Source organism: Podarcis cretensis, assembly GCF_951804945.1.
Source record: "Podarcis cretensis genome assembly, chromosome: 11".
NCBI lineage: Eukaryota > Metazoa > Chordata > Lepidosauria > Squamata > Lacertidae > Podarcis > Podarcis cretensis.
Window position 1 is genome coordinate 23,380,348 of NC_137180.1, and position 23,727 is coordinate 23,404,074.

The 23,727-nt window shown below is 41.7% G+C and overlaps 1 protein-coding gene across 5 annotated transcripts in view; it reads left to right on the top strand.

Annotated features, from left to right (window-relative positions):
- TMEM232 (transmembrane protein 232) overlaps window positions 1–23,727 on the top strand; it is a 141,427-nt gene that overhangs the window by 29,212 nt on the left and 88,488 nt on the right. For 4 of the 5 annotated variants that reach the window (XM_079995498.1, XM_079995500.1, XM_079995499.1 and 1 more), the window contains 5 exons: window positions 2,430–2,529; window positions 6,716–6,885; window positions 11,265–11,443; window positions 22,405–22,528; window positions 23,026–23,245. In XM_079995498.1, coding sequence (XP_079851624.1) covers window positions 2,430–2,529; window positions 6,716–6,885; window positions 11,265–11,443; window positions 22,405–22,528; window positions 23,026–23,245 — 793 coding nt within the window. The remainder of the gene's footprint in view (window positions 1–2,429; window positions 2,530–6,715; window positions 6,886–11,264; window positions 11,444–22,404; window positions 22,529–23,025; window positions 23,246–23,727) is intronic. The other variant, XM_079995501.1, reaches the window with a different exon arrangement.

Sequence of the window (23,727 nt, forward strand, 5' to 3'; positions counted from 1 at the left end):
TGCTCTAGTAATTTTTGCATAGGTTCTCTCCCCCCCCCCCCCGGATTTTAAAAAAAACCTTTCTGTGTATTAAGAGAATATATTGTATTAAATATTTTCACTGCACTCAGGCCTGTTTCCAAGCAAAGCAAAGACGTTAAGTATTCCACCTAGTCTGGTGAGCCCAATTATTTTGACATCTCAGGTTCTAATATAGTCCCCAGGACTTCTGTTGTCTTGTTTACCACTTTATTTTCTTTAATGATGGCTGTATAGAGAATATTAACTTTCTCAGGCATTATTGGATTCTTTCCACCAGTTCTGGTTTGGCTGGTATATTAAATAAGTGAAAAACAAAACAAAACTGATTTGCCAAGCAAAAGATTTGTTGAAAATTGGTTTTCGGTTAACGAGTGCATCATGGACAATATTAAAACACATTTCATATGAATATCTGGGATGATTCCTTCAGCTGTATCTGTTCTCCAGCCTTCTTATTCCTCTGTAAGGTATACTGCAGCTCCTATAATTAACTTGGGTTGTTATTAGGTTTTCGGGTTCAAAGAGAAAGGACCCCCCCCACAAGCCCCTTTCGCTATAAAGCTTGAGGCACACTGAGTTGGATCCAGACTTCAATTCGCTTTGGTGCAAGGGAGCAAGCAGGCAATTTTCACTTTTTCCTTTCCTTTGCGGCTTCTGGTGCCTTCTGAAAATCTGCTCCAGAGAGTTGTGGGACAATGGGGCAATTGATGTTTATTGCCTCCCCTGTTCCTTCAGAGGGAGCCTCCTCCAGATTTTGTAGCCTGCCGTGAATGGTGTTAACGGAAAAATCCAAGGGCTCCCTTGGACAAAAACAAAGACACCAACCAGTATTACCTGGAGCAAAACAGCAGCCTGTAGGCTTGGCCTTTATTGATCTGTTGCAACAGGGTGCTCCCCTCACCTGCAGGAGAGAGGAGAGACCCAGAAAAATGGTGTGCAAGGCCTTATAAAGACTTTTGAAATTGCCACCCTGTAGATCAAGACCACCCCCAGAAACATCATACATACATCACAGAAGGGGTGTAACCTAAGACCACCCCTCAGATACATCACACCTACATCACAGAAAAGGCGGTCTAAAACAGAAATTTGAATATTGTTTTTCTCCTGTTGTTGTTTATCTCCTGTCTGGCAGGTTACTTGATTGGATTGCCTGGGGAGCCTGGCCAGTCTTTTGTAGTGATAAATACTTAGTTCCTGGGCCAGGTCACAGGCTCACACCCTATTCAAACACAGACATACCCTTAAGACAGGATTTGTGAAGGAAAAGACAATGGGGAGGCTTTTCCAGTTTGACCTTGCAGAGAAAACATTTGCTCAGTTTAGGAATCAAAATGGTTCCAGGTTGGCCTTCCTGTGCTGATCTATGTACGTGCTTGGTTGGTACGCTTATGAACATTACCATATATCTAAGACCATAAAAGTCCTATCACAATGGAACTGGGCCCTTTCATTTGCCGAAAGAACCCCACCCTCTCATTCGCCTCTTGTAAGAAATCTGGCAACTGGGACCAGCCACCTCTCACCCTGCACCACTATAGCAGCCTGCAAGCAGGGGACACTGTGGGGCTGAATGCTTCTGCAATGCAGTGCCAGTACTGCAAATAGCTGTTCTCTGCCCAGCAGAGATCAAATGATACAAGAAGCCAATAAGATTCCATTTAGACCAGTAAAGCTACTTTGACCTGGCCCCTATGTTTGTTCAAGCTTAGTTTGAGTCCTTGCTTGATTCTCCACCGAACTGCTTCTTGCCTCTATATTGAAACAAATGCTTGACTCCAGGCCACCAGTCCCGATAACTTGATTTTCACTCCCCACCTCTTGAGATGCATTTGGTAGTAACCCAAAACAGCACTGCTACTCTTTTCTCCCCATCTAAGTTTTTTTTTTAACCTGTCTCTATACATTTCCGCAAGCATGCAGCGTAAAATATTAACTTTTAACAATGGTATCACCATGTGGTAAATGCAAGGGAGGCCTAATAGGTCATTGGTGCACATTCCCCTTTGTCAGGAAGGCAGCAATAACTAATGTTCAAAGGTGTTTAGTACAATTTCGTTTTTGAAAAAGGCTGGCAGATATCCAAAATGTTTAGATAATTGAGGTTTAAACCAATAGAAGTGTCATATTTATACAAAACAATGCCTCTGAAACATTAAGGAATCTTGATTAGTATGTTACCTGATTGCAGGTTAAAAGTCTTAGGGAAAATGTTACAGAAAGTGTAGAAAGAAAATTGCCTTTCTGGGTCATAGATTTGAGGTAGAGACAACTTCTGGGTCCTGAACATAAGCAAAGTTACGTTAATTGATACAAAAAATTCAAGTTTTGCAAAAGTTTAGGGGGCAACAACAAATGAATGGAACAGACATGATACTAATGGATGTGTTTTGTGTTTCTTTTGCCAGCTTGGATTTTTGGTCTTTTTAAGGCTTCTCCTGTTCTATTTCTTTGGTTACCAGGGGTTTTCTGAAGAACACAGATCCAGGCTTCATGTTGGCTTGAAAGGTAGCAATTATTTCTTTCTAGTTATCTAGCTTTACATATTTTAGGTTGTAAGCCTGAGGGCAGGGACTGCCTCACCACTGATCTGGGAGCTTTTTCAGTTAGAGAGCAGGGTAAAAATGTTTCGGATAAATGCGCTCATAAAATATTTGTGACACAGTTGGGAATCCGGAGCATTTAGCCACCCCATTTAACTAACCACCCCAGGAGTGCTGTAGAAAAACCTGCGCTGGATGAGAGAGGCTGCATCCAGAGTTACCTCTCATTCTGTTTCCCAGCTTTGCTGCTGGCTATGCACTAACTGTAGAGCAGCGCTGCCACTGTATTTATTTACCCTTTATTTTAAACCAGGACTGCTTGCTGTTCCTGAGTGTCACTTCGACGTTTGCAATCGCTCTTCAGTCTGAAAACAAGTATAACACCTCATATCATTAACTTTTAACACAAGATTCCAATTGTCAGAAACACTGTACTTAAATCAAGTGTTTGTTTTAGGGAACAATGTATTGGTTACTGGTGTGAAGCACAAGAAATCGTTATCTAGCTATTTTAAAGCTCTTTCCTCAGATGGTGTCTTAATTAAGAGCAGGCTGTTTAGCATCCTTGACTTATGTAAAGTTCACACGAACTGTTCTTCATAAGTAGTCTGTGGCTTGTGATAGGGGGCTGTGATGCCTTTTTTGTAGCTCAACGTTTGTGGAAAATGTTAATTGTATTCCATTCCTAAGGAGAGAGAAGTACTTATATATCAAGCTACTCAGTACTTTTCCTGGTCATCTCCCGAATGCTATTAGTGGGGAAGCTAAGCCCAGAGGGTTCTCAAAATCAATTAGAAAATGTTTCTCAAGTATGCCCATAGGCAATCTTTCGTTTGCAGGGAGGGCTGAGTGAATAGGCAGAAGAACAGAGGGAAAGCCCTGTTGGATCACATGAAAGGCCTCTCTAGGCTACGAGTTCTTACAGTGGCCAACCAGATGTCAGTGGGAAGCTCACAAGCGAGACATGACTATAACAGCACTCGCGGCACTTAGGAACCTCAGAAACAGTAAAGACAAAAGATAAAGGGACCCCTGAACATTAGGTCCAGTCGCGGCCGACTCTGGGGTTGCGGCACTCATCTTGCTTTATTGGCCGAGGGAGCCGGCGTACAGCTTCCGGGTCATGTGGCCAGCATGACTAAGCCCCTTCCAGTGAAACCAGAGCAGTGCACAGAAACGCTGTTTACCTTCCCACCGGAGTGGTACCTATTTATCTACTTGCACTTTGACATGCTTTCAAACTGCTAGGTTGGCAGGAGCAGGGACCAAGCAACGGGAGCTCACCCCGTCGCAGGGATTCGAACCACCGACTTTCTGATCAGCAAGTCTTAGGCTCTGTGGTTTAACCCACAGCGCCACCCGCGTCCCTCTCAGAAACAATAGAAGTAGAATATAACCATTATGTAACCTTTCTTCATAGGGGAGTTGCTCAACCCCCTTGGTCATTTGGGCTGGCCTTTTCTGAACCTTTTCAAGCTTTACAATATCCTTTTTGAGGCGAGACGGCCAGAACTGTACATAGTATTCCAAGTGCAGTTGTATGGACTTGGGAGCATATCTCCTCTAAAGTGGGTTCAGCGGAAACAGGTGTCTTTCATTTGGCGTTAGGCCACGAGAAACAAACTGGCTAGGTTTCTTGAGGGCTGGATAGCAGCCAATGTAACACCATAAAAAAAAAAGGATCCGGGGTGATCTGGAAAATTATAGGCCAGTAAAGCTTAACATCTGTTCTGGGAAAAGTAGTGGAAAACGTTGTTAAAATTAAAATATGGTCATTTGATCACTGTTTCTGTTTTTACATGCAACTGCTCATTATGTTACAGACATCTGAACTAGGCAACAAGCAGTTTATACTTGAAACATGGTGAATAACACCTAATCACGAGTTTTTGGCGAAAGTAGATGGCATTTAACAAGCAAAACAAATACAGATGTGGTCTGTTCGTCTTGGGTTAAATCCTACCTCAAAGGCAGTGGGATTGTGCCATTTCTTTTAATATGGTAGCAAAGCCAAGATGAGGAATCTTTACACTGCTTCTAATCCCCACCTGCAGTGGATTTCAGGGAGTTGTACTATGTCAAAAGGAAGCCCGTACTGCTTACCCAAGCTTCTTCTATTTCCATTTGCCAAGGGCCTGCTGGTTCACATACCTTCACCCAACTACTGGAATAAATACCGCCCAGAAAAATGTTGGAAGAACATTTCCGCTACAGAGTTTGGCTCTCATTGATTCGAAAGCCAACCGTTATTGTTCCTAGGCTCTTGACTAACTAGAAATAAAATTAGTGAGTGTTCAAAACATATGGCAGAATCTATAGAATCGCTTCTAAATGGAGTTTGATTAATGCGAGTCATTCCCGAGGGGTTTACTTCACGCTGCCACGACTTAGTATGTGTTTCAGTAGAAAGAGGTTGTTCCAACAAACAGAACGATTTGGCACTGCAAAATCTTCCCGAAGATTTCCCTCAAGCGTGGTTCTGATACACAGCCTGATTCTTCATCAGAATGCCTCACGCAGGCTCTGATGTACAGAGAGTGAGACTGCAGAAGAAGACAAGAGTGCTTGATATAATCAGATCAGTTGTCACTCATTCACAAGGCCACTGTTTCTAGCAAACCAACCTAATGTCAAATGCCTTCCCAGCACACGCTTTTCAGCATATATGTACACTGTATGCAGTGACTCAGCAGGCTGTTGCTGTGGTGGTAAGACTGCAGAGGTATTGCAGTCTTGCTACTGTTATTGGTTGTCATGGCCACAAATTCATATACAGAATGACGAAAACAGAACCAGACAATTAGAAAAATCCTGATATTATATCTGTATCCTTTCCTTTTTGAAAACATGACTCATCTGCCGCATCCGGATTTAGAAAATATATCAGCAGAGAGCTTCAGAAATAAAAGAGCCTCTCTGATTCTCATTCTTAAGGAATGCTGCAATAATATATTGTAAAACTGCAATGGAAAAAGCAACCTGATCCTCAAAATTATTTCATTGCCAATCCCAGCTCACTCATTCCAGTGGGAGAAATAGGATGGGTTTCAGGCTTTGGCTGTTACTCTCCTGTTATTACACCTAGGGAATCGGTGGGAGATTGCTGTTAAAACAGCATAAGCTTGGAACACTTCACATCTTACAATGTTTTTCCAGTATAATACACGGAAAAGAAAATTCATATCCGCTTTGCAGAACAAATGATCAAAAGTGTGTCAAGTCTTTAGACATCTGGTGTTTAAGATGCATTAAGGAAGAGGCCATCAACCTTTTTGGGGGCTTGGGCATATTCGCAAACCAAGAGGAACTGTTTTGAGCGCTGCATGCACTCCACAACCAAGTATGCACTGCAACCTATTCTATTAGCTACAATAGAATGCTTCTTTGAAGCCTAATTTCTGTGGGGAGAAGAGGACCTTTGGATGTATATGTGCCCACCAGCACTATGTTCTTTACTTCCATTAAGGCACAGTAATCCCACAACTTACATGGGGGTTACATTCTGGGGATCACACCTAAAGCAAAAGTTGTGTGTAGTCAAAATCCATTGGGTTCAATGTTGGGTGGATTGCCAAAGTTGTTTTTCCTGGAACCCTGCCCACTTCCCACCCCATTTTAATTTATTCCTTTTTTTTTTTTGCTGCGCATGGAAAGCTGAATGTGCACATTTAAATGTGCATGAGTTGCGGGTTTACTATATATAAAAAATATTTCTGTTTAAAGTTAATATAGATGTTTGTTAGATGAAATCAGCTGGCTTACTGATGGAATTCCTCCTAATTTTGTGCAAATATGCCTATATCTTCTTATAGCATCATGTTAGCCATCATGTTTGTATCTGTCAGGGATATTTTATTTTTCATTTATTTAAGAACAGAAAATTAATTGCACTTAATCAGGAATACAGCCACCACAGAAAACTTCTCCATACGTAGTGTGTGGGTTACATCTTAGAATCATGCCTGTAGTCTTTTGTTACACCACAAGGGGTCACACCATATTTATAAATCTGTCCTGGAAAACTGCTCTGCTGAAGCTAAACAGTAACAGTAGACGTTGTGTAAAAAACGAAACAAAAACTGTACAGAACAAACTGTAAAACAGTATAATAAACGTAATTTTTTTTTTTTTTGGGTGGGTGTGTGCCATAGCGCTAGCAGCTTCCGAGGTCAGCTACCAACCGTACCCAAACATCCTTTTCATGGTGCATTTTATGCTGAAGGCTGGAGAAGTCATCTGTGAAACATCTGTACTTTCTCAAACATCATTGGCCTCTGATGCAAGTTTGCAAGAAAAGCCGGCTAAGTCTTTTTCTGACACAGTAGGTAACACATGACTGAATTTTATATATAATACACCAAATAGTGTCCTGTTATTAAATAAGCATGCTTGGTGATTCAGGCATAATGACTAAAGTTGAATTGAACTAGATAGATTGACATGTGCTGTTGATAGTGGGTGTGGCAGCATTGCTTTAGTGAATCACTTTCAGGGGAGGGAATATTAATTAGAACTCTAGCAACTTTTTCCTTTCAAGCAACCCTGTACCGTTCAACATTCTCAAACTTTGTTAAGGGAGGTGAATCCGACATTTTCCTTTCTCCAGCAGAAAAACCATAGCTCGCTGATATAGCATATGCTTTGCATGCAAAATACCCCACCTCCAGTCCCTGGTATCTGCAGCTGGAGCTTGGGAATCCTCTTGTCTGAAACCTTGCAGTGCTGCAGTCAGTCATTATAAACCAGGCGTAGCCAAAGTGATACACCCCAGATGTTGATTCCAACTCCTATCAGCTCCAGCCAGCACGATCGGGAGTCAGGAATAGTGAATGTTTGTAGTCCAGTAACATTTCGAACGCGGGTGGCGCTGTGGGTTAAACCACAGAGCCTAGGACTTGCCAATCAGAAGGTCGTCAGTTTGAATCCCCGCGACGAGGTGAGCTCCCGTTGCTCGGTCCCTGCTTCTGCCAACCTAGCAGTTCGAAAGCACTTCACAGTGCAAGTAGATAAATAGGTACCGCTCCGGCGGGAAGGTAAACGGCGTTTCCGTGCGCTGCTCTGGTTCGCCAGAAGCGGCTTAGTCATGCTGGCCACATGACCCGGAAGCTGTACGCCGGCTCCCTCAGCCAATAAAGCGAGATGAGCGCGCAACCCCAGAGTCGGCCACGACTGGACCTAATGGTCAGGGGTCCCTTTACCTTTACCTTTAACATTTCGAAAGCATTGCTTTGGCTACCTTGATTGAGAGGGACAAATGGTCTGACTCAGTATATGGTAGCTTCTGCTGCTGGAACAAACAAACCTCTGGATCTAGCCTCACGCGGCTTCCCAAATTCCCAAGTATACCATAACGCTGGGTTGGCCAACTCCCAGGAGACTGCAATCTACTCACAGTTATAAACTGGCAGTGATCTACCCCCTTTTAGGGAGGAGGAAAGCCCCCTTTTTGGGGGTGCAGAGCTTTTTTTAGGGCAGCAGAAGTTGTTTAGCTTCTTTGGGGGGAGCCAATGATCTCCGTCCAGTGATCTACTTGTTGAACATGCCTGCCATAATGGATGTTAATGATGATTATTGAAAAGTAGGATATACAGTTTCATCACCGGTGCATCTATCATCAATACAGCTGAAAAAGCATAGCTGTGATGGGGTAGGCCACCCTTTTAAACATTGCCAGTGAACCATCCAGTTTGGTTGGAAGTTGAGGTACTCAGTGGAAGCAGGCAGTGTCATGTCAAAGTCAAGAGCAGATAAGGACAGGACCTTGGAGAGCTCCTAGGGGACAGTGCTGGCTGAAGCATTCTTGTCCTGAGGTATCTACATGAAGAGGCCTGGATCGAACTAACCCAGTAGATGAGCAGAAGCAGGGGCTCCCACTAGTGTAGTGAGGCTTCCTTCTCCTTCCCCTGCACTCCCTGTCCTTGCCGCAAACCTGCTGTGGGGTGTTTGGCCCAGGAGAAGCCCCAGATTAGCACATCTCAGTGATGGCTGCCGCCAGAGGGGCTCCTAAAGAACTGTCCTACCCTGAGGTAAGTGGAGAAGAAGCAGATACGGATTATTCAAGGACAGCTGTTTGTCCTTTCTGTTTTATTGTACAGTTGATGCTTTTTTAAAAAATGTAGAAGTGATATAAACCACTTTGTGAGATCGCCCCTCCTTGCTATACTCCTTGTGCACACTCACACACAGGCGTACTGGGCATTGAACAAGAATGCTCTATTTCAGGGGTGGCCAACTCTCGAGAGACTGCCATCTAATTAAAAACTGGCAGCGATCTACCCCTGGTTTTTTTGTGTTGAGCTCGAAGTTGTAGAGCTTTTTTTTAGGGAGGAGGAGTTCCATTTGGGGGGGGGGGTTAAAGGCAAGGGACAAAGGGGCAAAGTCACAAAAATATCGCTAAGGGTCAAAATAGTAGCACAGAGAAAGCTCCATCTTCCCTTCCAGAGTGTATTTAATGCAGGAGTCAGTTTTAGCGATGCAAGGAAAGGGAGCCCGAGATCGACTGCGATCCACCATAACCTCGCGGGGATCTACCAGTAGATCATGATCGACCTGTTGGACATCCCTGCTATATTTAATAAACACAGGCATTGCAACTAGCTTGTCCATTTCGTCAAGGCCATCCTGCCCTAAATATTTCCTTTTGGTAACTGGAGTGGGAACGGTGTGGAGGGTGCTACTCAGAGAGCAAAGAGTGAATGCTAATGGGCCAGCTTGTGCTCTTATTGTCCTCTCTTTCTGAGCCCCTTGAGTCTTCTCTTGGCCCCACTGTGCTCGAGTTAATGCAGCTCAAGGGCTGCAGCAACTCTCCTGCATATTCTGAGCATGAGCCAGAAAGAAAAGCTCAAGGGGGTAGGATATGGGCTGGAATTGATTTTGTTTTAAATTACCCAGGGCTCCTCTTAGAGAGCTTTCACTCATCTTGGTTTGCTGGAGGGTGCTATAGAGATGTACTCCTCAATTTAGAAAACCTTGAGGAATAATTTATTGCACGGCTCAATTAAATATATTATAGAGACTAAGCTCCATTAATAGTAATTGAATCACCACCCTGATATTTTTAGCTGTCTCTTCTATAATGTCTCTGAAATCTTTTTTTCTGCTCTGTTACTTTTTATGGAGAGATTCATAGCTATGCCACAGAATGGCAGCTCTTGAAATAAGGAAAATAAAAATAGGCATATAAGGAGAGACTGTAATGTGTGGCTGAAATGTGTAGGTGGATATCATCTATAATTTACTCAGCGTTGCTGTAAGGACACGCAAAAGCTTCAGAAGTAGCTGGGTTTGAGAAGACTTTCCTTTGTGTGCTGAGCATTAGAACTCTGTTAGAATCTCTTGTACAGGATATGGGTCAGCTTTCCAAATTCTAGCACTTTTTAAAAAAGAAATTGGTTTCATAGGACAAGGAGGAAGCCTTTGTATCAATTCAAAGGCCCTGTTTCCCCCTTAATTTCTTTCCTCCAGTGATTCAGACACACCTTGTTGCCTAGTAGACATCATTGTTATGACAAAGGCTCTATCTTCTTCTTGTCTCCCTACTTGAGGCGAGAACTTACTTAGAGTTAATGAGCCAAATTAAGAATTCTGGCATCATTTTCAATCACAGTTTTTCCATATGTTGGCTGTGGTCATGATGAAGTGAAGCCAGAGTCTGTTTTTCCCATTCATATTCAGCAGTGCTTCTGGAGCAGCATCATAAAGAGTGTTATATATATACACACACACACAAACCACCAGTATTCAGCAAACACATGAAAAATGTAGGGAGCAAGGCTGGACCACATAAGGGGGAAGGTGTGCCACTGTGTGTGTGTGTGTGTGTGTGTGTGTGTGTGAATGCAGGTCTTTTATATTAGTTTCATTTCATTCATTATTTGTGTTGCACTTTTCTGTTGAAATAATAACTGAAGTGGCTTACAGCAAAATCAATACTGTCTGATTGTGCTGCTTGGTTTGAAATGCTTGCAGCTCAGAATTTGTCTTACATTATTTGTAAAAGGAACTGGAGGGAATTGTACCCATAATGTAAGATAAGTGAATATGTGATGTTGGAACTGTAAGACATACACTTGGCATATCTCGAACCCTCATATATAGCCTAAGTAGTTGCTTGGGGTGGCGCTGTGGGTTTAACCACAGAGCCTAGGATTTGCCGATCAGAAGGTCGGCGGTTTGAATCCCTGCGATGGAGTGAGCTCTCGTTGCTCCGTCCCTGCTCCTGCCAACCTAGCAGTTCGAAAGCACGTCAAAGTGCAAGTAGATAAATAGGTACCGCTCCGGTGGGAAGGTAAACGGCGTTTCCATGCGCTGCTCTGGTTTGCCAGAAGCGGCTTAGTCATGCTGGCCACATGACCTGGAAGCTGAACGCCGGCTCCCTTGGCCAATAAAGCGAGATGAGCGGATACACCATGCAGCTCTTTAACATGGTACAGTATCTTAGGACAAAGATCTTGCAAGGATCTGTACAACAAAGCCACTTGTCAGCAGTGGCTCTTCTCTTGACTGTGTCCCAAAATGTCTTCCCTTTTTAAAAAAAACACATTGTGAGAGCAAAATGACATGTACTCTGCATGAAAATATAAAGCTGAAAAAGTCAAATATTATGATGGAAAAATTGAGATGCAAGTCTATGCAGAAAATTGCCAATTAACTTTGTATTCACAAGGTCTTATTAACGGATTTAACTTATTTTTTTTTTAGTCACCCATGGGTACTGGCGGATCAGTTGAATTAAATCCTGAACAAAAGCAGTTCAAAATTAAGCCATTTCTTTGGCACAGCCTTCTTGTTTGGGTTTGTGTACAAAACAGCTGCTCTAATATAGATGAAGTACTCAAGCATGTCCTATTCTATAAGGAAGAGCTTCATCAGGAAGACTGGTAAGGACAACCTCATAACTTGATATAATCTTTATGGAAATAACCTTTGTGCTTAAATGTTAAATAACCTTTATGTCTAAATGTTAATCACCCCAAAGTTGCCTGTCAACGAGATTTATATTTTTTGTACCAGAAGGAGAAGCAATTCATGTACTTTGTATCGCTTCACATTATCAATAATTGTTCTTACCTTTTTGGCAAGGAGCACATACCAGTTTACTTTTATTAAATTATGCCTGTTACGAATAGGAACTTCATTTCAGCATTTCAAGACAGAGTAATTTTCATATAACTAAACAGCTGCAATGAAGTGTGCCATCCTTTTGGGACAGGTACTTGGCTTAAATTTTGGGTGCTCTTTATATGCAAAGTGCAATACATTCTAATTTTGAATGCCTATAATTAATTTTACATTGGAGCTGTCTTCTTGATAGCTTATGCTAATTGAAGTTTCAGCAGGTTTCAACTGCGGATTGTACTCATTGCTGTTCTACAGTATGCTTAATTTTAAGTAATTTTTGCCAGGAAGAAAGTTCTTGGATAGAGACAACATATATGCATTTAGATTACAGCTAATGATAGCCGTGTTAGTACTACAAATTTGGCCTGAAGATCAGATCAGGATCTTCTTGAGATTTGCAGAGGTTCAGCTTGTGTGGGTGACTAGAATAACAGTGAAAAAACAAGCAAAGTTTGGCATTGTTATGTTTAGCAAATGAAATAATGCCAAGCCTGGGTTATAAGCTGATTGATGATCACTGGAATCTGGAGTTGACCATGGAAGAAATTAAGGCAGCCACTCATTGGCCCAGTTCTAAAGCTTTTATTAAATTATGGTTTGATGTGAACGAACAGCTTCCTTGTTCTTTCAGGGCTTTGGGGTGGGGGTTGGGTTGGAAAACAGAGCCTGACTTACGGTTATGTGGAAACCAGTTCTTGTGGTTTGTTTCTCTATCAACAAACAATGGGCATTGGTTCACCTACAACGGAAAGCCCGTGTCTGGTTTGTTTCCTCCACAGCACCCTGAAGAAAAGAGCACCCTTTGAGTAGCATGCATGCTGCCCTTTCACTTTTAGTCATTGTTTAATTTAAACCATGGTTTAAAGTCACATGCAAACCAGGCCATTGTGTTGTTTTCATTTTAAAGCTTCCTCCACTGTGATTGTAGCTTTAATGGGGAGGCTTATGGTTTCATCTGCACTGACACAGAAATGTGCAGCTCAAGTCCAAGCACATTTTCACATGGTTAGATCCACCAGAGGAACTCATGAAAGTGGCAACCATTTTTTCTATACTTGGTTTCAAGTCCAGTGTAAGGAAAGTGTAGAATGAGGTGAGCAGGCCTGTTGGAGACACCTCAGCTGTTTGACTCTCTCTAATCTCAAATCCTATAAATCTGCTTAATCTGTAACATTGCACCTGGAAAGCACAGTTGGCTAGAGTGTGGTGCTGATAACGCCAAGGTTGCCGTTTCGATCCCTGTATGGGACACTTGATCCTCATGCTCCCTTCCAACTCTATGATTCTGTGATATCACCTGAAAGAAATGACAGAGCTGGTCAGTTCATCTTTTAGGAAAGACCAACCCGCTTCCTCGCTTTCAGTTTCTGTGACACTCATATCCTAAACCAGTGATGGCCAAACTTGGCCCTCCAGCTCTTTTGGGGACTACAGTTCCCATCATCCCTAGCTAACAGGACCAGTGGTCAGGGCTGATGGGAGTTGTAGTCCCAAAACAGCTGGAGGGCCAAGTTTGGCCATGCCTGTCCTAAACATTTGTGCCAATGCGTTTGCTTAGTGTTGATACAACACCAGTGTAATTTATGCTGTTCGTCAGTGTGAATAGTCACAAAGTATCATGGAGCGAACCTAGACAGCACCTTAAAAAGCAGAGACATCACCTTGCCAACAAAGGTCCGTATAGTAAAAGCTATGGTTTTTCCAGTAGTGATGTATGGAAGTGAGAGCTGGACCATAAAGAAGGCTGATCGCCGAAATATTTATGCTTTTTTAATTATGGTGCTGGAGGAGACTCTTGAGAGTCCCATGGACTGCAAGAAGATCAAACCTACCCATTCTTCAGGAAATCAGCCCTGAGTGCTCACTGGAAGGACAGATTGTGAAGTTGAGGCTCCAATATTTTGGCCACCTCATGAGAAGAGAAGACTCCCTGGAAAAGACCCTGATGTTGGGAAAGATGGAGGGCACAAGGAGAAGGGGACGACAGAGGACGAGATGGTTGGACAGTGTTCTCAAAGCTACCAGCATGAGTTTGACCAAACTGCGGGAGGCAGTGGAAGACAGGAGTGCCTGGTGTGCTCTGGTCCATGGGGTCACGAAGAGTCGGACACGACTAAACAACTAAACAACAACAACAAATCATGGAGCAAGGGTAGAAGTGGGATGTGAAATATTGTGCTGTCACTCCAGTTGTTCTGAAAATGTAGAATATTCTGACTTAAACTCTGGTAGTTCGTAGCTATCATGGAGAGACTATTCCTGAAACTGCCGTGTGTAACTTGGAATAATGTATGAAATTTATGTAGTGATACGTTACCAGTGTATATTTAAGGCACTGTTGACTTGGACCAGAGACTCTGGAAGGAAGCCCAGAGGCCTTAGTCACTATCTCAGTGTCTTGGCAGGGGCAGCTGCTGGCCCAATTTCATTGCAATGCAGCATCACCACTCTAGGTGGTCAGAGGTCAGAACTACAGCTATCAGCCCAGAAGGGATAAAGTCACGCAAGAAACCGATAAGGTCCCATCTGTTCCTATAAAGCTGCCAATTCTCACAGAGCAACTTGTTGCTCTGGTACAGACAGCCTACCTCTGCTTGACCACCTGCTAAACCATCTGTTGCTTCTGGGCCACCTGCTCTATAGGGTCTTATGACAGTAACACCTAGGAATCCATAACAATAGCGAGCATTCTTAGTAAACACAGCTTCAAGATAATAAGGTAGTTCTCATGCTTCCCCCATATCTTGCCTTACAGTCTTTTTGTTAGTTTTTTGCTTTGTAAAGCACAGTGAATACTGGTGGTGCTATATTCATATATTTATTTATCTAGTGAGCTACATATGAGGCATATTTTATATACAACAAACAATTCAGAGAGTTTTTATTTATGTTAATTTAGAATCTGTAAGAATGTACTCTCACTCATCCTGATCTGCTGCCTTATCAGTTCAGTGTTATATCACTGGTATTTGGCTGAAATAAAAATGATGGACCTGGATCTGTTAATCTGCAGTCTTAAGATGATGATTCTGAAAATGATAATATTCATGTAGTGTTCTGAAATCAAGGGGTCTAACCAGGAATGGATGTTTTCAGGATCTTGCGCCTAAGGATATCCTAGGGGTTATTAGATTATTAATAGGAATTCTTCTTATCTGGGGCAGTGAGCTTAACTGTAGGCAGCAGCATAATAGAGCAGATTTTTTATATATTTTTTGCTAAATACGTGAAATGAAATGAGCTTCAAAAATATAACCATTTCGCTGCATGCCTCTTCTGTTTTTCTTTTTCTTTTTTTGTTTTGCTTTGCTGCCTTTCAGTAAGTGCTAAACCCTTAGGGACGGTGTTTGAGCTGTGGTACCCTTTTTTCTTCTATTCTGCTTGTGAAGCCCAACTTAAATCTGCTTTTTAGTGAAGACAGTGCTAAAACTTGCTTTTAATGTGAGGTTCACTAAATCAAACCATACTTCTGGTTTTTATTTAACTTTTCAAAGAGTATCGCTTTTGATACTTGAATAGGACAATGAATTGGCAAAGAAAGTGGAGAGCCTGCTCCAGACAGAACTGATGAAGGTTTAATAGAATGTATTTCCATTTTTCTTTAAGCGCTCTGCATAAATTATTTAAAATTTTTAATATTATGGAATGTCCCTTTGCCCAATCAGATGACATAGTGCTTGATGAAGCTATAATTGTGCAGTTCCCTTTTCCAAAACAGTTCAACAGTTATGTACAGTGGTACCTCAGGTTACATACGCTTCAGGTTACAGACTCCGCTAACCCAAACATAGTGCTTCAGGTTAAGAACTTTGCTTCAGGATGAGAACAGAAATCGTGTTCCAGCGGCACGGCAGCAGCAGGAGGCCCCATTAACTAAAGTGATGTCTCAGGTTAAGAACAGTTTCAGGTTAAGTACGGACCTCCGGAACGAATTAAGTACTTAACCCGAGGTACCACTGTACAGCTAATACACCATTAAACATAATGTCATTTCTAAATATGTTGTCTTTGGTAAAACTCAGTTGAATACCACCCATTATTTATTACTAAACAGTAAACTACTACAGTGGAACCTCGGTTTTTGAACACAATCTGTTCCAGAAGACTGCCCAACTTCTGAAACTTTTGAAAACCAAGGATCAATAGGTAGTCTGCAAAATCCATTGAAAAAATGGAAAAACATGCCTCGGAAGCTGTTGGACTTCCGAGGCGCGTTCGAAAATGAAAACATTCACTTCTGGGTTTTCAGTGTTTGGATTTCGAATCGTTCGGCTTCCGATGCTCAAAAACTGAGGTTCCACTGTATATGGCTATGTGCACATGTAACACTAAGCCAAACTTGTGCTTTACCACAAGTGTGTTGGCTCCCCAGGAGGAGATTGCAGCCGCTTTGCTCCACCCTGGTTCTTTTGGCAGAGGAGCCGAGGTTTGGCTTAGTGTGTTGTCCAAACGGGGTCACGGTTCAACCCTTTCTGTGATACGCAGACCGGACCTGTATTTGTTGCTGTCATTTGTCTGAGGCCGAAACTTGGAACAAAGTGTTATGGTTCAGAATATGACGTGGGTCTTATAAGTTATATCATTAAATTCAGTTCTGACGTAGCAAGCTAAAATACAGGAGTTCTTGTTGGAACAGAAAAACACAAGCAAATGCAAATCTGGCAGATGTGGGCTGGGTTGGGCTTTTTCTCATTTTTTTAGCTCACCAGAACTCAGTTCCAGCCCCTCCCAGTTGGGCGCCATTGCCATTATAAGCGAAGAAGGGAGGCGTTTGCGGTGAGTTCCGGCACCTCTTTTTTAAAAGAAAAATAGCACTGGGGGCAGAAGAAACTGTGAGAAACAGAAGAGACGTAAATGCAAGTCAGATAGGGTGTTTGTTTCTTTGTTTGTTTGAACTGAGAGATTGTCCTATCCATTTTTAAAGAACCCTGTACTCTCCCCTCAATAATCAAAGCTAGCTGCATATCTAAAATAGAATGTATTTACCCTCCTCAAGTGAGAAACACAAATGTGAAACACTGCTTTTATCCTATGACTGAAATAATAAGGGAAATAGGGAAATGATCGTTATACTTCCATTGTAAACACCCTTATTCAATTCAAGTTTGAGTGATGCACAATTTTAACTTAGTGGTCTTGGCTCATACCGTATTGCCAATTTCAGCAAGCTGTGTTCTTATGTTAAACTACATTAAATGAATGCATCTAATTCTCTCTTAGAATTTGATGAGTGTTTTTCAGCTGGCTCTAAGAGCTTTTCAGGGGAATATGATACAACATTTTTGTGTCGCTTGTTACATTTTCCAGGACATTGGCTAAAGCTGTATCATATATCCGGTGCCTTACATTGTTGTCAGCAAGCCCTCCTGGAATCATTTTTCATTTCTTCACACAGTCAGAGTTCTGTTATTTCTAAAACATTCCTTTCTTAAGTCTATATGTGAGCTAATGAGATCTGGTTACTTTTTCTGAAAGGACATTTTCCCCCCTGGATTCTCAGCCATATAACTAAGTCTGAATGAAGAGAAAATGTTGCCAAAGAACCAATAGTTTGACATAAGGTTGTTGACATTGATGAATCATTTTTATTCATATATCACAGAGGTAGCCTTGGGGTAAACTAGCAAAATGGAACTGAAAGTCATTTAGAAAGAGGCCATTTTAGGGTTGCAGATAACGTCATAGCAATAAAGAATACCATCTGCATTTTCTTTGGCCTGACGAGATTTTTGAAGGCAGCTGTCCCTAGAATTAACGTGCAAATTGGATATTTACAGATCAGCTTTATTCTTCATAATGTCATGATTTTGTGAAACCCAAGACATCCCCTTGAACATAGCTTTAATGCCATTTTGCAGGAGTAGACAACTTATCTATTGTTTGCTTAAGAATCATTAACTTAGCTAATGCACAGTATTTTGTATAATTTTATTAAAGTCATGCATTACTGCTATGCTCTGTCGATGTTTTGATGACACTTCTGTACAACTATATTACTGTATCTCGGGTTTTTTTAAAAAATTTGAAACCAAAAAAATGTATGTTAGAAAGAGTTCTGTTTTATAAATACCACAGACCATTGTTTGTTACAAGACTTACATGATTCGGATTGGCTGTAGCTTACATTATCCATTAAGATTTGAGTTTAATGTTCAAAATATGGATATCTGAAGAAAATTCTCATATATGGCCCGTCACCTGATTAAATAAATCTTAGTTGTTGTTTTTTGTCCAGGGGTTCCCAAACAGTAGTACAAGCTTCATTCATGTGGTCTTTTGTGTGTCTGTGGATTTGTGGTTGAAGACAGGTGACGGCACATCCAGTGCATTAAATATTTATATTGATTTTTAATTGTATTTATATTGCTTCTTTTATTTCTTACATTGTACATGCCAGTTTGAATTTTATGAAATTCATATTGCAATACAATAAACTATGATATAAAAGAAATAAAAGAAGCAGTAAAAGATATAATTAAAAAGCATAATGCATCTAGCACAGTGCATTATAATTGCTGCAGCGGGTAGAAAAACATAAAGCTGTGAGCCAAGACCCTCAGGGATTTTCACGTGGTCAGTGAGAAAAATTGTGGGTGAATCACTATAGTAGAGAACTATTGGTGCCCCGCTTTCCACTGTAGTTATGTCTGTGAAATGCCCAAATGGTCCCCAGCTTGAAAGGATCCAATCTTTATTTTATTTTTCTACCTCATATTGCAGTCAATGGGAGGGAAGTTGTCTGTATTGCTGACACGGTTTAGTTTTACACTGTGTTTCCAGGCCTCATTTAGAATGTTCTTCCCACCTGCAGTTTTTATAAATACTCATTTGACTTTTTTATTTAAAAAATCTGCAGCTTTTAAAGTTTGCAAAGGCCAAAGTTTCAAAAAATAAAATAAAATCAAAGGCATGGAAAAATTGATCTAGCCAATTAATTTTAGTAAATGTTGTACTTAGTTATTTAAATGTTGTTACATAACTTTGACAAATTATAATTTTCATATCCTGCAGCCCACTGGTCACATAAAATTTGCCAGGAACTGCCTTAAGAGCAAATTAGATATTCTAACACTTATATAAGCAAAACCAAGCATCTGCCATGAGTACAAAGATATGGAACTGGGGCAACTTCTTTGGCCCCGTCTTTAATAAGACCATTGGCATCTCCAGCCTCTAATACTGTACTTGACTCTTGGCAGCTTTCCAGAGCTTCCAAGCACTGCTACCTGTGATCTTTTAACTGACAGTACCAGGGATTGAGGGACGCGGGTGGCGCTGTGGGTTAAACCACAGAGCCTAGGACTTGCCGATCAGAAGGTCGGTGGTTCGAATCCCCGCGATGGGGTGAGCTCCCGTTGCTCGGTCCCAGCTCCTGCCAACCTAGCAGTTCAAAAGCACGTCAAAGTCCAAGTAGATAAATAGGTACCGTTCCGGCGGGAAGGTAAACAGTGTTTCTGTGCACTGCTCTGGTTCGCTAGAAGCGGCTTAGTCATGCTGGCCACATGACCCGGAAGCTGTATACTGGCTCCCTCGGCCAATAAAGCAAGATGAGCGCCGCAACCCCAGAGTCGTCCACGACTGGACCTAATGGTCAGGGGTCCCTTTACCTTTACCTAGGCTACACTTTGCTTCTAGAATGTGTGGTTCCCTCCAACTAGGGTGGAGACTAAAGCCTGCCCTTACCGGGGATTGAACTGGTGGGTGGGGTGCTTATACGTGAAACGAATGGCTGCTCACCCCTTCTCGGGTGGGTGGTGGTTGTGGACCTTACCCCTGTCCACCATCCCCAGCAGCTAGGGCCTGGCAGAATCAAGGTGTGGGGATTCCCCACCCAATGCCAGCTTCAACTGGGCCAACCAGAGGCCCTGCTGGTTGAGCAGTGCCCTGCAGACTGGCTGGACATTGTCTGCAGGCTGTCTCTGGTCAGCTGGCAGCCTATAAAAGCCACTTGAGCCTGCCCTCTGCAGCACGGTTGGCTGAAGAGTACTCTGTTGCTGAGTGTCAGCAGTCAGAAAGGAACACATTGAAACAAACCTGAGGCTGGAAGACTGTTATTGTTCGGGCAAAGTCTCAGCCCTTGTCTAGGAGAGACCATTGGGCAGCCTGAATCTTCTGGGCCACCCCATAGCACCAGAACTCTTCACCAACTTGAAAGGTGTTCCACCTCACACTTCTGATGGCTCACCACACAGGGCAGCTGCTCACAGAGCCAAGAGCCCCTGGTTAGCTCCAAAGGGTTCTGGCACCAACCATACTTTATAATGTTATCAATACAGAAACAGATGGAAACCAAACCATAGCATCTAGAACATAGCTCTGTATTATGCAATCTGCTTTTCTTATATTGCATTCTAAAATCATAATTACATTTGCTGATTTTCCCTTTCCCTCATTCCTTATAATAGCTCTCCCCCCAAACTCTGACCTTATTACCAAATGACTAAAATATGTATTATGTGAATAGTCTTTCTATTAAGTGAACCTTTGCTGATGTTTTGTGAATTTATTAGCTTGGTGTGTAGTTTCTCCCTAATGGACAGGCGGAATTAAATGTAATAGCATTGATCCCACCAATGTCCTACTGGTCACCTTCTCCTGTGTTCTTCTCAGTGAGCACTAACTTTTGATTATACAATTATTCATTTAATTATGGCACATCCTCACTTTACTTCCCATCTAATTAGCTAGATAACTCCTCTGTCATCACATGAATAGTATTAGGGTTCATAGATATTTAACCTAATGTTTTCCATTGGCTCTAGTGTCTATATGACTGCCACATCACATTAATTAAAAAATAGCATTAGGCACACAGTAAGTAAAATGGAGCAAATAGACAGAAGTGAAAAATAAACAAGATTATTGAGAGTTGGATCAGACCAGAGATTAATGCAGTCCACCATTTTATTTCTGAGAAGAACCAGCCAGACGCTGGCTTGATAATAAGGCAGTTTAGCCCTACTAAACTACCTGCTTGCAGCAAAAGCCCACAAATACTTGTGATGGAGTGTATCTTTTGTCAGTACAGTTTTGCAAAACATGATGCTATCCAATAAAGTTTTAGATAGAATATTCCAGTATGGCAGGCATTTACACTTGTACCATGATATGAATGAACCAAAATCCTTCTGTTGTGACATAACTGGTTTATCCCTCACAGTGTTAAGTTTCTGTTTTTTTGAACAAAACACAAATGGTTCAGATACAGCAGTGCCCCAACCGTCGAGTCTTTAGGAACAATATCATAGTTAAATAGAGCCAGTGAGGTAGTTCATCTGGAAGAATTTGTGCATATGCTATATATTTTTTTTTCATTTCAGTGGAAACTTACCCCATCTTGGTGAGATGTTGTTACCAACATTTTAGAGCACAGAAGCACTTATATATAATCCTATCTTTGGAGGGAAAGGACCAACTAAAATGCCACATGAAATTAAATGATACACTGAAATTGAGATCTTTTTCTAGATGCTGCCTTTTTCTCATTGGAGCACTGCTTTACCACTACTCCACCCAAACAACCTTACCTTGCATCGCTGTCTGATTGTGGGTGAATTACTTTTTACCAGTGCTCAAACTTCTAACTGGAGTAGCTGATGAATATCACTTCTTGCCCCCAACAAGCACCAACAACTCCAAATGCCAGATTTCATAACCTTTGGTGTGCCTAAGTTTCACCAGTGGGGATATAGGAGCAAGGGTCATCCATACACCATTTTGAATTACTTGTCCCAGTCCCACTTTTTTTCTTTTTGGAGGCTATGAACTCACTCCATTAATCAAGCATCCATCTCCTACAGTTTTTTTAAAAATGTTTTGCCCTACTCTTCCTAATAGGTTTTGTAATATTGCTCTTCATTCATTCATTCATACTCCACCTGTTATCCAAGGAGCTGAAGGTGACATACTTGTTTCTCCAGTATAGGCTGGAGCTGGGACAGAGCAATGGGAGCTCACTCTGTTGCGGTGATTCGAACCGCTGACCTTCTGATCGGCTAGCTCAAGAGGCTCAGTGGTTTAGACCACAGCGCCACCTGTGTCCTGCCAACCTAGCAGTTTGAAAGCACGCCAGTGCAAGTAGGTTAATAGGTACCGCTGCAGTGGGAAAGTAAACGGTGTTTCCGTGCTCTCTGGCTTCCGTCACGGTGTCCCATTGCACCAAAAATTGTTAAGTCATGCTGGCCACATGACTTGGAAAGCTGTCTGTGGACAAACACTGGCTCCCTCAGCCTGAAAGTGAGATGAGCGCTGCAACCCCATAGTTGCCTTTGACTGGACTTAACCATCCAGGGGTCCTTTACATTTAACCTAGGCTAAGAGATAGTGACCGGCCCAAGTTTTCCCAGTGAGCTTCTTAGCTGAGTGGACCTAGTCCAACACACAAAGCATTACACCACACTGGCTCTTGGCAAGCTCTGATGTAGTGGAGTGGCCTCTATGGAAAAGAACCCTTGGTCTGGCAATCTAAGTCTTTACATTTAATGCAGGTATCCGAGACCCGCTTTAGCAGAAGCTATGCCACATGAAAATATACTCTCTATATGTTCATGTTACTGGTACATCTCCGAAAGAAGTTAGCATTTATGAATAAAAAGTAGTTGGGAGTAAACACTGAAAACAATTGATCCTAATGCCAATATAGTTTTCCCGTTGGGGAAAAATATCAATTTATTCTTCTAATTTGGACCAATGTTTTTCTTTCCTATCCCGAAACATCTAGGTTGGAATCAGTGTTGGGCCTGATGGTCCTTGGAGAGACTGCCAAATTAAACATGTCTTGCCTGAGAGTTTTAATGGACCTAGTGAGAGATTTTATTTCAAGCTCTCTGCCTCTTCAGAAGCAGGTAACACCCAAGCTAATTTAGATGCAGGGAAGGAATGTGTTGAAAACCCTAAATGGAATAGAAGCAAAGTATTTACCAGTATTTTCTTTACTGTTTGTCTGTGAAGTTTATGTTGGCGCCAGTATTCCCGGTTGGGCAACTGACTAAGCAACCAGCTGTTCTAGTCGAATAAACCTGAAATCTGTAGCCCGAAACAGCAGCAGTGTCTGATATGTTCAACAGAGGAAACCACTTGTAATACTTACTTGGGAATAAGCCCCATTGAACACGATAGGGTTATCTGAGTAAGCATGTATAGAACTCAGCTGAGAGGTGCACTGTAAAAATTGCAGTGCATTTATCTGCCTGATGCATAGAATGTATTTGGTTGTTTAAATGTCTATCTACCACTGTTCAGCCATGTTCCTGGATATATGTAGTTCCTTTCTTTCTTTAGAAATGTAATCTTGGTGTCACTGAGTGGGTACATGATAGAAATTTCACATTTCCTTCTACAGAAAACGATCTACAAGGGAAACTTCTCATGCTGGCTTTGGCCTGTGGGATACATATATACCAATCTACTCAAAGAAGTCTGTTTACATGGCACTAGTGCAGATTTGCAAAAAACGGCTTTTCTTGGATTCTGTGATTGTGTCAAGGAACATAAAGGTGACAAAAGATTAAGAGGGGCAGGTTTACTAGATCTCTTGAGCTACCGCTCTTCACCTGATGACCGTAAGTACCAAAGATTCAAATTTCCTCCTTCATGTTGAGTGTATGTAGACATAAGGAGCTGTATCCTTAAAGCATCATGTTTCAGTTGATCTAATATAAATGAGCAAAGTTACTGCATTTGCACTGAAACACCTAATTGTCACCTATGCATTTATGAGTGATAGTTCCTCCTTCAGAAAGTTCCAGAACAATGTCTTATTATAAGAAAGGTTGACTATAGAACTTTTAAACCAGAAGAAGCTGAGAAATTTCCTGATGTATCATACCACATGAATTATGAACAATGGCTTTCATTTTTCGTCTGTTAAATGTAAATACTGTGTTGTATATATACCTTTGGCCTACATATTACTTGTAATTATAATGATAAAAATACATTTTTTAAAAAGTGCTCCAAATTTCAGGATTATAGTAAAAAGGTATTGGTCTTGTTGGAAATTAATATTACAATATTGAACACACTTACTAGGGATTTAATGGGG